Source organism: Engystomops pustulosus, chromosome 8 (assembly GCF_040894005.1).
Source record: "Engystomops pustulosus chromosome 8, aEngPut4.maternal, whole genome shotgun sequence".
In the NCBI taxonomy this organism is placed as follows: domain Eukaryota; kingdom Metazoa; phylum Chordata; class Amphibia; order Anura; family Leptodactylidae; genus Engystomops; species Engystomops pustulosus.
This window is the reverse complement of record NC_092418.1, coordinates 84,451,731-84,465,945: the sequence shown is the minus strand read 5'-3', so window position 1 is coordinate 84,465,945 and position 14,215 is coordinate 84,451,731. Positions and strand designations below refer to the sequence as shown.

Genomic DNA, 14,215 nt, shown 5'->3' with positions numbered 1-14,215 from the left:
TTTTTGTAAAGTAGATACTGATTAAGTTACCCCAAATCTGGAATCTCTGGAATACATGATTTTCCATCTACTGCTTTATGACATGTTGCAATTTTGTTTTGTTCCAGACAAATTTAGGAAAATGCCATTACACTTCTAACACAGATGTATGTGACTCGGTGCCAAGCAATAGAACAATATTTGGTGATTTAGTGACATTCTTCTCAAGGTCTGGAGCCAGGAATTTGGTAAGTAGAGAGATGAAATCTCACCTGGCCTCTAGTGATAATGAGATGGCTCTGCAAATGTGTCAAAGGTTATACGGCAAAGCTAACATGTTACATAAAATATCCACCAATGGTGTCTGCTCTAGTGGCCATTTGTTTCTTATTAAAACTATCTTGGATGTCCCTTTCTGATTATACATTCACTTATGACCAAATAGAGGTATAAGTATAGGGGAGCAATGGCTTTGGTTGCCTTGTACCCCATATTAGGAGACCAATACATCAATGATGTGTCATATGTAGAGGATTTTCTGTTGGGGGTGGACTCTTGGCACATGTTCTCTATATAATCCTTCATCATATATATGGTCCATTCCCAGTACTGCTTTGATGATGACACAACCTGTCTACGTATTGACTGCACATTTGGAGACATGGAAAGCAACACTGAAGCAACTGTGGACGTGAAGATTGAAACAAACCATGCACTTCTAGAGCTTGTAAGTAACTGAATACAAATGTTCCGAAAAATTACAAACTCTCCCTGCTTAAAAAGGACACTTTTCTTCTGTTCCGTTTTTTTAATCAATCCCATGATATCTCAGCACAACATCAAATGACCAGCCAGGCACAGAACCATCATTTCTATCTGAGGATGAAAATCCTCCTCATCTAAAGGACATAGAGAGAAACTGAGAGGCTGACATGTGAAATATCATAATGGAGCACATGGGAAATTTTTGTTCATTTTGGCCGGCATGTCCTTTTTACTGATCCACTCCATGTGACTTGGTTTTTGGTTCTTTACTTGTAGATACATTTTGATCTTATAAGTGCTTAGAATGATCATTTATTTGTAATGAAAATTGCTAAATCGGGAACCAAGGTTTTCTAAAATTCCACATTGACTATAAATGGTAGTAATTGCTACAACCAGAGGTTGGACTACCTAAATTTTACAAAATTTAACAGTAAGAAGAGGACCACCTAAAGGCTGCAAGCAGCACTGCACTTACAATAAAATACCGCACGTCTGTATTGTGAGATAAAGTGCAGTAAAATCAGTCTGAATGGTGCCTGAATATTGCACAGTGTTTGTTTAATGTTAATGTATAGATTTTTAATGAAATTGTATTTTATTCCTCTTCCATAAAGCTAAATATTTTTTTTTTTGGTTTTTAATATTTAGGAAGAAGTTTCATCACTACAGTTCATCACATTAGGAAAAGTGAGGTCTGAAGAAAACCCTAAAATTATCTATCTCAACCAGGAGCATTACACACATGTAAGAAATGGAAATGTTTATATCAGTCGATATAATGGGGAGGTTTATTGCTCAAAATGTGCCATATATTGTCTAATATGGTTATGGTTAGCTAACCATGGGGGGTTCCGTATCAGGATGGAGCCTGGGTCCACCATTAGATCTTCTAGTACTATGGGGAGACCTTTATATATAAATTTTTTGGTGAAATTGGTGGGACTATTTGATAGGAATTGATGGAGGTTTGGTTCATTACATAATTTTATCTGGTGGTCCCAAGGAACCCCAGTCCGGACAGGATCATTCTCTCAACCTGCCAATAGACATCTCAGGCAGTGACTTTGCCCTTAGAAGAAACAATTGGGGATGCAGAACGTCTAACACGTGTCATTGAGGGAGAATTCACACCCCAAATACATTGAATTGTTGGCAGATTCTACCAACTTTGTTTTGATAAGCAACATTAATTTTATTTGTATGGACATCCATCAGCTGCCAATACACATTAGACAAAAGTCGGCCAAACATTGCAGGACAATGGTCATCAAATTGTCCAATGAAGATCTCAGTGTAAACTGTATTGAGAGAAGCTGCAATGCCTCCGTGTGCACATTTGACATGTTCATATATAGCGGGAAGGGGAAGTACTGCAGTCATAGCTGAATAGGATTCCTCGATATGCAACATATTTTACATGAATGTACAAACTGTGTTTCTTTCTTCATTGTGTGACTTGTCCTTTTTCTGCAGGTTCTACTAGAAGCCGTTCACAATCAAAAACCAAGAAAATATGTTTTATATTCAATAATTGGAATAAGCTTAGTGCTGGGACTTCTGCTATTCTCCCTCATGACATTTACCCTATGGAAGGTAAGATTCTGGCTTCTCAACCCTATGTTTGGTGATTTAAAGACTTTTAACACCTACAGGAGCCATTGTCTTTTATTGATGCAGAATAATTTTCTAGGTTTTAAATACAAAACATTTTTATGTAATTTGTAAAAGCTTCTCTATATGGTCATTGGTTTCTGTCTTGTGCATAGAAATCTGTCAAAAAAGCCTCTGGGCAGACTTCTTTATCAACCTAATTGAGTGCTTTAAACCTCTTAGTAGAAGACAGATAAGACGAACTAAGGCCCCTTACACACTATAAGGTGTGATGCATCCAACTCACATCACACTCGCAGCATGTGCTGGCTGGAACGTCCAGTCCCAACACTGACAACCGGAACCGACATGCTGAAATCACTTCCGCTTGTCAGCATTCGGGCTGGAAGTTCCAGCCAGTCCATGCTGCTAGTGTGATGCAAGTTGGATGTAAGTGTATGAGAGGCCTAAAACATCAGAATGCTTCTATAATGGATTTCTCTGAAAAGAGAAAAACCAGCCTGCAGAGAATGTGAGATCTACATCACCTTTAAAGGACATCTACCCCCAGGATGAAGGATTGTAAACCAAGCACACTTAAATGCTGGTGTGTGCCCCCCTCTGGCAGTTTCTGTTCTTCTTTTAGCTTCTTAGGATCTTGTTTTTACAAAAAAAAAAACCTCTTAAAAATTATGCAAATGAACCCAAGGGGCTTCAGGTTCCATAGATATGACTAGAGTCTGGAGCCCCTCAAGTTCATTTGCATTATCTTTAAAACCTTTATTTCTTAAAAACAAGGGCTTAAAGGGAACCTACCACCACCTTTTAAGGGCTAATCCCCACATCCCTGCAATCTTTAGCAAACTTTTATTCAGTATATATGTAAATTTCCGTACGCGGCTACTGGGGCATGGAGTAGCCGGAGCTGAGGCCACACGTTGCGGCTACTCCACTCCCCCGTAGCCTTTTTGTTCCGCCTACCAAAATCTGCGCGCCCTCGTCCGATGATTCTTCCATCTGCGCATGCGCAGAACAGCGGGCCCGAGGCTGCACGGTCATTGATCCGAACCCGGAGCCACTACACATGCACAGATGGCAGCATCATCGGACGAGGGCGCGCAGCTACGACGAACTTTTGGTAGGCCGAACAAAAAGGCTACGGGGGAGTGGAGTAGCCGCAACGTGTGGCCTCAGCTCTGGCTACTCTACGCCCCAGTAGCCGCTTACAGAAATTTACATATATACTGAATAAAAGTATGCTAAAAATTGCAGGGACGTGAGGACTCACCTCCTATAGGTCCACCTACCACCCGTTTTACCTTTATAGGTAGATATGTGGTGGTAGGTTCCCTTTAAGAAGCTAAAAGAAGCATAGATCCTAGCAGAGGGGGCACCCACCAGTATGTCATAGTGCTTGGTTTTTAATCCTGGTGATAGATGTCCTTTCTTTCCCATTGCTGTGCCTATCGTGCCTTTTTAAGAAGTCTTAGCACCAGAATATTGGTGCTCTTCGGACAATTTCTGGCACACACTAAGAGCTGCAAAAGACTGGTTTATGGGGTTCTTTTTCACCCTTATGAATGTGGAGACAGTTCTCACCTTTCTCAGTCCTGTGCCAATTCATTAACTTAAAAACACAGACCGCCAAAATTGATAAATGCCCACACAATGGCCCACATTTATTAAAGCCCCAGTTTTTTGTTCGACCTTGCATGTTCTTTTCAGCGCAAACTGCTAACACATGTATTTAAGAAGTGAAATGTGACGTGGACGCACTATGGGGCACATTTACTAAGGGTTCGGCAGACACATTTTTGTCGGGTTTCACATTTTTCCATTTTGCGTTGAATTGCCCCGTTTTTTTGGCGCACGCAATCAGATTGTGGCGCATTGGCGACGGCTTGCATGTGAAACAAATTGGGGGGCGTGGCCATCGGACAACCCGACTGATTCGGACAAACCGCGGAATTTAAAAAGCAAATTGTGTCGCAAGATCAGCACTCACATGCACCGGGAAGAAGGTGAAATCTGGCGGACCTCAGCGGGTTAAGCGACAGATGCAGGAAATTGGATGCATGATCTTAGTGAATCACTGAAGTCCCGGATCCTCGTCGGACAACACACAGCGGAGATCGCGACGGGATGGGTAAGTAAATGTGCCCCAATGTTCTGCTCTAAAAGCAGCAAAAAATTGTAGGTGCACTATGTCGGCCTATGTGGGCCTATGTCTACAAAGCACGGAAACATACCCTTAATGCTGATGAGCACAATAAAGGGGCAGGATAATATGTATGAATGTGGTTTAGTGCATGCAGCCCCTACATAGTTCTGATACGAATTAGTCCTAGTCTTAGTCCCACTGGTCAAACTTTGAAGGTCTTTACTGAGGACAAGCCCTCAATGATTAGAATCCAGTAAGATAGCTATTTAGACTGAGATTCCCTCTATAGTTCAGAAAAGAGTGGCTCCTGATGTGGTGGACCTAAGCTGTCATACAGTTTCTCTTTCACCAGAAATCTGGCCATGGTTTCCCTTGCAAACACACTTCCAGGGGTGCCGGGAGCAACTCTTATCTTAGAAACCCCTTTAAATATTTTATATAACCAAAATAAAAACCAGTTCCCAATAAGGAAAACTAAATCTCGATTTTCCGCTTTGTCGCCCAGAAGAATTCATCACCTTCCGATATCTTGGTGACAGATGTACATAGCTGTGTTCACACGTAGTCGACTTATTCAACACTTGATAATTAAAGAATCTAATCTATGAACATGTCATCCATCATGATACAGTTTACAGCACTTAAAATGATATCTCATTTGGGTCAGACCAAACCTAACTAAGTTGTATCATTGTTCCCTAGATGGGATTCTTCAAGAGAAAGTACAGATCACTGGAACCAGACGAAAATGGAAAAGAAAGTTGGAGCTTCCTTACCCAAGAGGAAAAAGAATAGAAATAAACATATTTCTGAACTTATAGATGTTTTAAATATTCCATAAATTATGGGAAAAACCACAAGGAAAGAAATGAAGTTATTTTTCTTTACAGAAGAGAACTGATTTTTTTCAGATATTTATCTAGAACTTATCAAGAACTTGTGATGCCTCCAAAAGATGTCTATTTCATGAATGGATATGTTCACGACTTCTTCATGAATATGATCAACCAAGGATCTCAGGAAAGTGACAATTTTATTATTATAGAAGAAATGCAATGAAACCCCAGAGTAGGAGCTTATTGCATTTGCCGGTTACGTGGGACTTCATTGAAGAGAGACATGTATCACTGGACAAGGTGATCCCTGGTGGAACATCTGAGGTGCTAGAGGTCTCCTAAGCATATTGCCTTTCATTTCAGCTGAAGCGACTTTGTTCAAAAACACTACGGCTCGTAGGATCACCTTTCAATGTATCAGCATTAGTTGGCAACTGTTGACAGTAAATGTGGGCAGGACCTACCGAGTTATGAAACGATTTTAGAAGGTCCTGCTTCCGTGCTGACTATGGTTGTTAGTTTAGCCTTCACCTTCTTTGCTTCTTGACCAGTATGTGATTCAGTGCTGCATAGTCACCCCACTGTCACTCCAAAAAGAAGGGTCTACAGGAACTATGGTTTAGTAGGGTGAGGAATTTGCTCTGGCAATGAAGCCGAATTGAATGTAATATGGAATGTAATACATTTCCACCCAAAACTTGGCCATATATAAGTATTTCAGCTTAACCAAATAATATTAATACAACACCTATCTGTCCAATTGGTTTTGACCATTTCAAGACACTTTAGCATTGACCCATGGAAGACACTGATGTGGTGAGAACCATTTTTGGTTGGCGTTTGCATATGTTCACCCTTTTTAGTGGTCCTATCCCAGCAAAAATGTTGCCAAGCATGTCTGTTCGCATAATTTATTGTTACATGGATAACCTGAATGTCCTTTATGATTACCTGATGATGGAAGTTGGGTGTTAATGGATTTAGGACATCTCTCACTCTGGAAACCTGACCTGTCCCACATCACATGGACAGAACAGTAATTTGGATGGAGGTTGTGTAAGGTTTCATTTCTCCTGTGGTGACAAATAATCTGTAAAATTTTGTTTATTTTTTGGTTACATACAAAAAATATCAAAACTGTATTATTTTTCCATGCCCATTACTGCAAATACATGGAGAGCAATTTCTGTCCTGAACCTGTGATCGTTTTTCTTGGCATGAGAGGGGAGCACCAGCGATGCATTGCCAGTCCTTGCACAGTAATGTATGAGTAGATAGAATCTGAGGTAGGGTTGTAGGTTGCCTTTTGCACACTGAGACATTTACATGCACACACTGAATACATAACATAATTCTTGTTTCGTTTTGGTTGACTATAAGTTTCTGTGTTTAATAATTTTTCCTGTACTTGACAATCAACAGAGACCCGGTCCGACCTTACAGAGAATTGTAATGACAATCAATTTAGTGTAAAATGGGACAACATGCAGCATGTTATAGAGCAAGTGGGTTGAAGCAGAGTATAGGGAAAAGACTCAGTATGACTTCCCATTTGTCCTTTCTATGCTTAGAAACAGTTACCTAGTCATGGGGAGGTCCGACCAGTGGTTGGTCCTCCACGTGTGACTGAGTAGACGAGGATCGCTGTCAATGACTGATAGGAAGGCCTCATGACTTGATAACCCATACACATTAGATGAAAATGACCATCTAGAAAATCTGGAAATGGCTCTCTTTATTCATCACCCGAGCATGAGAGACCTTGGAGAGTTTTGATCTCTTATATATGGAGGTCATAGTATAGAAGAACAAAGATAGAAATCAAAAAACCTGATTTTCTACTAACAAAGTATTTATCAATCAATTCAGCCTCTCTTGCTCCATAACAAGCTGCCTGCAGATTACACTACATTTATGCTGACAGGTTCCCTTTACAATGCCATTTCGTAGCCTTTAAGGGGGTTCTCTAGTTTCCACGGAATCAAAATATTTGGTTGTCTGATGTAAAATATAAAATGTGAAAAAAATATTGACAAAATATATCACCACTTTTTTTCTACCTGATAAATGTCCAGGAACCTTTTGGGTCATTTAAAATGGGTATCAAAGAATATAATGACAAGCACAAGACCTAAAAACATGGAGAGCTCCTTTAAAGGAAACCTGTCTCCACATTCTGACCTATTGCAGCCAATATAGCACTCTATAAAGTAAGGGTCACCCTGTTTTAGCTAAAAAAAGCAGATCTCTCTATCACCATAAAATCAACTTTATACTCTTACCTGGCAGCACCAGAACCAGCAGCGAATCAGAGGGGGTGTTTCCTTTTCCGCCAGATTTAACCACCCCTATTCTAACTCCCAGCTACTCCTCCCCTTCTCGGTCTCGCTCCTTTCCAGCTCCGGCAAGAAAGATGATATTGGGAGAGGGGAGGGGTAGCTGATAGTGAGGGGTGGTTGGGTTCGGAGGTAAAAGAACCACCCTCTCTGACTCGCTGCTGGTTCTGGCAAGCTGCCAGGTAAGAGTAAAAAAGTTGATTTTATGGTGATAGAGAGACCTGGGGTTTTTTTAGCTAAAAAGGGATGTCCATTACTTTATAGAGTGATAGGTTCCCTTTAATCCATACAAACGGGACTTTAGTGAATGAATAGGTTAATTCCCCTGTGTAAAAGGTGAAAGGTTGGAGAGATAAACGATAAACGAATTAGACTGAAAAATGGAAAACTGCTTTACGAAAACTTCATTTATTGCACATTTTTTTTAAAAAATGCTACTACAAAAACTAGTGCAGGTTTACAAATTCTATAAAAATTTATATTGTAAAATAGGCTTTGTTCAAATTTTTTTTTTTATTTTGTGGAAGAATGTTGTACTATTGTCTAAAGTGTCGATGAATTGTATATTTGTGGGCGTGATCCGTTCTCATTGAACATTGTCATTCTAATGTCTCTGCTGCCACCAATCAATAAAAGTGACATTTGTATAAAATCAGGATACAGCTTTTTTTCTGGCTACAGACAGTTGCATGTAGCTTTCGCCTCGTCCAGTTCCTCGATGTTACTCCCGTAAAGATTTATGAGCTCAGGATGTAAGCTGGAAAATAAAAGAACATGTATATTAATCTTGCTGAATATTCAAGGACTAAACTAAAAGGGCTGTCGGGTTTCACATACTTTATTACAGGATGCAGGTCTTCTCTGCTGAAAGGGGCTGATGATTTTTGGGGAATTTATAGTCTGGGAATTGTGTCAAGTCAGAGAAAAAACATCACTCACCTGTTATATGTCCCCTGGTCCAGCGCCAGTAGCCTATTCAGGAAGTAAAGTTGCTATACAGGAAGTGATGTTGATCACATGTCACAGCTAAGGCCACTGATTGGATGTGGCATTCATGTTATATTATATGTTGTCCCTTACAGTCCAGCTGTAACACAGTGGAGACCAAGTCACTGGTGCTGGAACAGGGGAAAATATAAGTGGGGACCAAAAGTCGCTAGTCATCACTCACCGAACATGAACTTCAGAAGATGCTTCCAGTAAATCCCCATCAATATTCCATGGGTGAAGGTCTTCACTAAGCTCCGTATGTTCATAGAAGCCATTGCCATTTTGAGTGTTTTGGGGACAGAGTTTTACTTCTTTAACCAAGTGTGTTTCAACAAAAGGAAAGTCAAACTAGGAAGAAAAATTTTCATTCTTACAACTTAGAAGATGTTTTTTGATTATTTCAATGGAGGGTGGACTGCCTGAATCCCCATCTATTGTACAACAGAAAAACTTAAACCCCAAAAATTCACACCTGAGGAATGCTAAATGTCCCACTCCATTCATCCAGGAGCCCTTTGTTTAGAGGATGATGTGAAGTTAAGGGTTTTTCAGATGACTGAGGTCAGCCCGTGACTCACAGACCTGCAGGGGGCGGATTTGACAGACCGACTACAGTGCCGGAGATGGGACTCCTGCTGTTCTGCAGGGAAGCAGGGACTCCTTGCATCTTGTTTGTGTCCATTGCCTGAAATCTTACCACTTTACATCTGTGATTCACAAAGCAACCAAGGCAATTAATTAGCCATAACAGGAATACCACTTTATTGAGGGCTTGTCACCTCGTTCTGACATGTCTGCGGACACTTCTACAACTGGAAGAACCCAGTTTTACAGCTCCAGAATTGTAATTTTATGAAAAACATCATTATTTAGGATTATAGAAATAATAGGAGTTGCATGTAATTCTACTACCCATGCACATTCTTGCTGTAAGCTACTTGTAAGGTAAGCAGCCGCTCCTATTATAGGATACTATAGCTTCCTGTCTCTCCTCCTCAGCACTGTACTCTAAATAGTATGGGAGGGGGGGGATTACCATGGACTAAGCTGCAATAAACTGATTGGAAACTTCCAAATCTGTCACATAATGGCTAATGTATCCTGATGGGACTCAGGGAGTTAAGACTTCTTAAGAGGTCACTGGTATTAATCTGCCCGGTATTTAACAACTACTTCCCTACCTGATTTTTCTGAGTAGCGTAACGCTTCAAGTGCTTCACAAACTCTGGTCTGGAGGTATTTCGTACAATGATCAGCTCCATTGTGCCATCATTTAATCTAAAGAAGGAGAAGATAAATATAATTCACGTTATTATTAATGTCACAAGACTTTGTAATCTTTGACAGTGCATGGGCTACTATTTGTTCCCCTATGTTGTAAGGATTAGTCCCCATGTGTCCTTACAGCGGAGGCCTGGGACATATCCCACTGTAAGCTCATACGGTGAAATACATTCTCATCTTCCTTCTCTCCCCTCTGAAAATAGGAGGAGGAGCGAACATTGGTAGCAGCTATTCATCAGCTGATAGCAATGTTCAGGGTGTTTCCCCAGTATTGTAACTGTCCTATGGACCTCCCAGAGAGTACGTTCAGTGGAGGCCCGAAGTGTAGGCAATACAGTAGCATCTGTCCCCCCATTGCCTCCAATGTCCTCCGCTGAACACAGATGTTGCTCAGCAGAAGGGAGCAGAATGGAAAGGCGGCAAAAATGATGTCCCCCACCTGCAGGTAAAAATCTGTAGATACGCTTAACTTATACACAGGGAGCTTTCCTGGCAAGTGTGCTGAAGATTTTCAAAAAATGTGGTGTGAATGTAGCCCAACTCTGTAATGTTAGTGGGCACCGTAAGCGGGACAATAAAGACAGGCCCGCACTTACCTGCACCAAGAAATAGAAGGTGAACTCCGGTGAACTCCAGCGGACCTCGGCGCAGCAGCGACACCTAGTGGATATCAGCGCACGGACCTTAGTGAATCCCGGTCGGACCCGAATCAGCATCGGAGAACCCGCCGCTGGATCGCGACTGGACCAGGTAAGTAAATCTGCCCCACAGACGCTTGGAAAATGCTTCCTCGGGATTAAACGTGTTACCATTCAATGGGGATCTTGTGTCAAAACCGTTTCAGGGTTTTATTTTATGTGCTATTAATTTATAGCCACGCACAAAACCTCAGCACTTCCATATTTGTTATCATATTTGTTAAGTGCTATGGAATATGGTGGCGCTATATAAATAAAGATTGTTATTATAAGCAAGGTATTTTCTATAATATGATATACAATAAACCATTTTCCATGATGGTTGGGATGGAGCGACACGTCACATATCTCCGCTGACTTCTCAGCTACACACCAGTGCTGGTAAGGCTGGTGCTGTAACCCGGCCTGCTGTTATAGTAATACGATCGCAGTAATTATATGTGAAATATTCCAGCTAGACTACTTGACCTAATTTTGCAGATCCTATAATTGTCTCTAATCCTTCACTGACGGCAACCTATCTTGGGAGATCACGAATCCTTGAGCAATCTGTAGAAACGTTTTCACAAAAGTTTAAATGAAGCCGGTGGTGGGGGCCGAGGTGACGCGTGTAACTTCTACTGACCTGGTGTTAGGTGCGAGGCCTCCTGGGGCCAAGGAGCACAGGCAGGGGATTGCCATAATACTGACATTCAGTAGCTCACCCCCAATGTGCTTCCACTCATCCTTGTCCTCTGAAAGAGGGAAACAAAAGAAGAAACTGAAAAGAATGTATCAAAGTAAGTCTGTAAAAGCAGCCAATCACATCAAGGTTATTGTGTTTTAAAGGGGTTTTCCCACAAACGTCACTTATTTCCTGTTTGTAGCGTCCTAATTTTGGTTCCCCATTTTAAGTTCCAAAATACCATGTGTAAATTCTGCAGATATATATATATATATATACATATACACTCACCGGCCACTAGGTACACCATGCTAGTAACGGGTTGGACCCCCTTTTGCCTTCAGAACTGCCTCAATTCTTCTTCAACAAGGTGCTGGAAGCATTCCTCAGAGATTTTGGTCCATATTGACATGATGGCATCACACAGTTGCCGCAGATTTGTCGGCTGCACATCCATGATGCAAATCTCCCGTTCCACCACATCCCAAAGATGCTCTATTGGATTGAGATCTGGTGACTGTGGAGGCCATTTGAGTACAGTGACCTCATTGTCATGTTCAAGAAACCAGTCTGGGATGATTCCAGCTTTATGACATGGCGCATTATCCTGCTGAAAGTAGCCATCAGATGTTGGGTACATTGTGCTCATAAAGGGATGGACATGGTCAGCAACAATACTCAGGTAGGCTGTGGCATTGCAACGATGCTCAATTGGTACCAAGGGGCCCAAAGAGTGCCAAGAAAATATTCCCGGAAAGAGATACAAAAACCGCCCTAGGGCGGCACAAAGGAGCCCATATCCTGACAATAAGGAGTGGCGATTAAAACTTAACTTTTATTTATGAGCTAAAGTATACAATATAGGGTATGAATAGATACTTGGTGCTCAAAACAGAATTCGTGATTTAAAAGCACAAGTGTCCTAAATGAGGTGGCCTTAGGGTATAGGATCGTAGATCTGTGTATATAGTAACATCGGAGTGGGCTGGACTCGGGTAGTGATAGCTAGTATGGCAGATATACAAACCTGAACGCTATGGGTTATTATCATTTAAACCCAAGCGTTGATTCCTGTGGTATGGGATCAGTGAGATCCCAGACTTATACAGGAATCTATTGCGGTATCCACAGCCCACAAGACCCTAAGTCTATCCAGCCTACAAAACCAAGGTACCACCCCTAGATAGGACCACTGCAATTTAAAATAAGAAAAGAAATTAGCCCCCCGACATGTTTCGCCAGTGACCTGGCTTCATCAGGGGTCGGGCTAATACTAATCGGCGGCGCTGTCTCGCCGGGTATATAAAGATCTTAGCCCCTCCCCTCTGAGGGTATTTGACCTATGGGTGAGGCGGTTGCTCGCCGCCACCTACTTTTCTAAAGTGATTGAAGTGTAACAGAGGTGGGTGGAGCCGAAATCCGTGCCAATGGAGCGGGGCCAGGGGTGGTGCTACCTCAGACAGCTGGCGATGACACTCACCAATCCCTGCGAGCGAGTGTGCGCATGACAGGTTCGGCAGTGTTGATTCAGCGGTGAAGACGACTGCGCATGCCCAGGTACTTTGCCTCCGGAGTACGGCCGGCGGAGAGATGCTGTCAGCAATAGAGCTGACTGCGCACGCTCAGGCACTCTGTCCACAAACGCCACGGTGGAGATCAGGCAAAATGCACCCATCCGCTAGGTTAGGTAGGTATACTTCTGAGCATTTCCCATATAATATCCTAGGTCAGTAAAATGGTGCATAGAGGGGGAGGGGTATATGGGTATAGAATTCTTGGTTGGCACACCAAGTAATGAATATCCATCCTTTAAGAAGTGATGAGGTATACAATACCACTTCTAATAAAGACAAAAAAAAAAAAAAAAAAAAAAAAACTTTAAAAAAAAAAAAAAAAAAAATTTTTTTTCTTTTTTTTTTTTTTTTTCCCTTTCCCTTTTTCTTTTTGAAAAAAATGAAGAAGATAAAGATGCACGTAAGTGGCCCCTTAGAGAAATGCTGCGAAGGTAAAGCCTTCATTCAGGCCCGATGGGCTCAGGGATTTAAGTCGGTGGATCCATCTGGCTTCCAACTGTAGAAGCTTATGGTCGATGTTTCCCTGTCGGGGTCCCGATCGGACCTGATCTATGGCCCAGAAACGCAGGACATTGGCATCTCCTTCATGATGCAGTCTCACATGTCTGGAGATCGGGGTATCCTTCCCTGTCGTGATGGAGCTGATGTGACTAGATATTCTCCTGCGGAGCTGTTGGATCGTCTTGCCCACATACCATCGTGGGCAGGTACATTGTGCCACGTATATCACAGCTGTGCTTTTACAATTTAGATGGTATTTAATCGTGTAGGTAGAACCATCTACTGGGTTAGTGTATGTTTTCGTTTTTAGCATCAACGGGCAAAACGAGCAGGACCCGCAGGGATATGAACCTTGTAAAGTGCTCCTTGGTCTCTGGGCCGATTCAGATGATTCACTAAAGTGACTGTGTACTAAAAGATTGCGTAGATTTAGGCCTCTCCGATAGGTGATAGTGGGTTTTGCTGTTAGTTTTTCTGCTAGGTCGGGGTCAGCCGTGAGTATTGGCCAATAGCGAGACATGATGTTCCTAATGGTCTCAGCGTATGCATCATATGTACCGATGCATCTGACAATTTGTTCAGTTGGTTGTTGGTCTTTTTTGGCAAACAGTGTGTTCCTGTCAGTGTTCTTGGCTCTCGCATAAGCTTTATACAAGCATTTCTTCGGGTAACCCCGACTCCTAAACCTACGGTAGAGGTTGTCGCATTCCTTTTTAAACAGGGCATCGTCAGAACAGTTTCTTCGTGCCCTCAGGTATTGTCCTATCGGTATACCTGACTTGAGTGGTTGCGGGTGCCAACTCTGCCACTGTAAAAAGCTGTTGGTGGAAGTCG

The 14,215-nt window shown here is 42.0% G+C and overlaps 2 protein-coding genes across 3 annotated transcripts in view; one reads left to right on the top strand and one right to left on the bottom strand.

The window, feature by feature from the left end:
* The window catches only part of ITGA4 (integrin subunit alpha 4), an 85,591-nt gene extending 77,249 nt beyond the window's left edge, over positions 1-8,342 (top strand). For both annotated transcript variants that reach the window (XM_072121582.1, XM_072121581.1), the window contains exons 24-28: positions 108-227; positions 587-706; positions 1,396-1,491; positions 2,221-2,340; positions 5,201-8,342. In XM_072121582.1, coding sequence (XP_071977683.1) covers positions 108-227; positions 587-706; positions 1,396-1,491; positions 2,221-2,340; positions 5,201-5,293 — 549 coding nt within the window. In that variant the 3' untranslated portion in view covers positions 5,294-8,342. The remainder of the gene's footprint in view (positions 1-107; positions 228-586; positions 707-1,395; positions 1,492-2,220; positions 2,341-5,200) is intronic.
* Positions 8,100-14,215, bottom strand: part of CERKL (CERK like autophagy regulator) — a 100,644-nt gene continuing 94,528 nt past the window's right edge. The window contains exons 10-13 of the mRNA XM_072121583.1: positions 11,268-11,376; positions 9,842-9,938; positions 8,842-9,008; positions 8,100-8,427 (exon numbers count right to left, since the gene is read on the bottom strand). Coding sequence (XP_071977684.1) covers positions 8,346-8,427; positions 8,842-9,008; positions 9,842-9,938; positions 11,268-11,376 — 455 coding nt within the window. The 3' untranslated portion in view covers positions 8,100-8,345. The remainder of the gene's footprint in view (positions 8,428-8,841; positions 9,009-9,841; positions 9,939-11,267; positions 11,377-14,215) is intronic.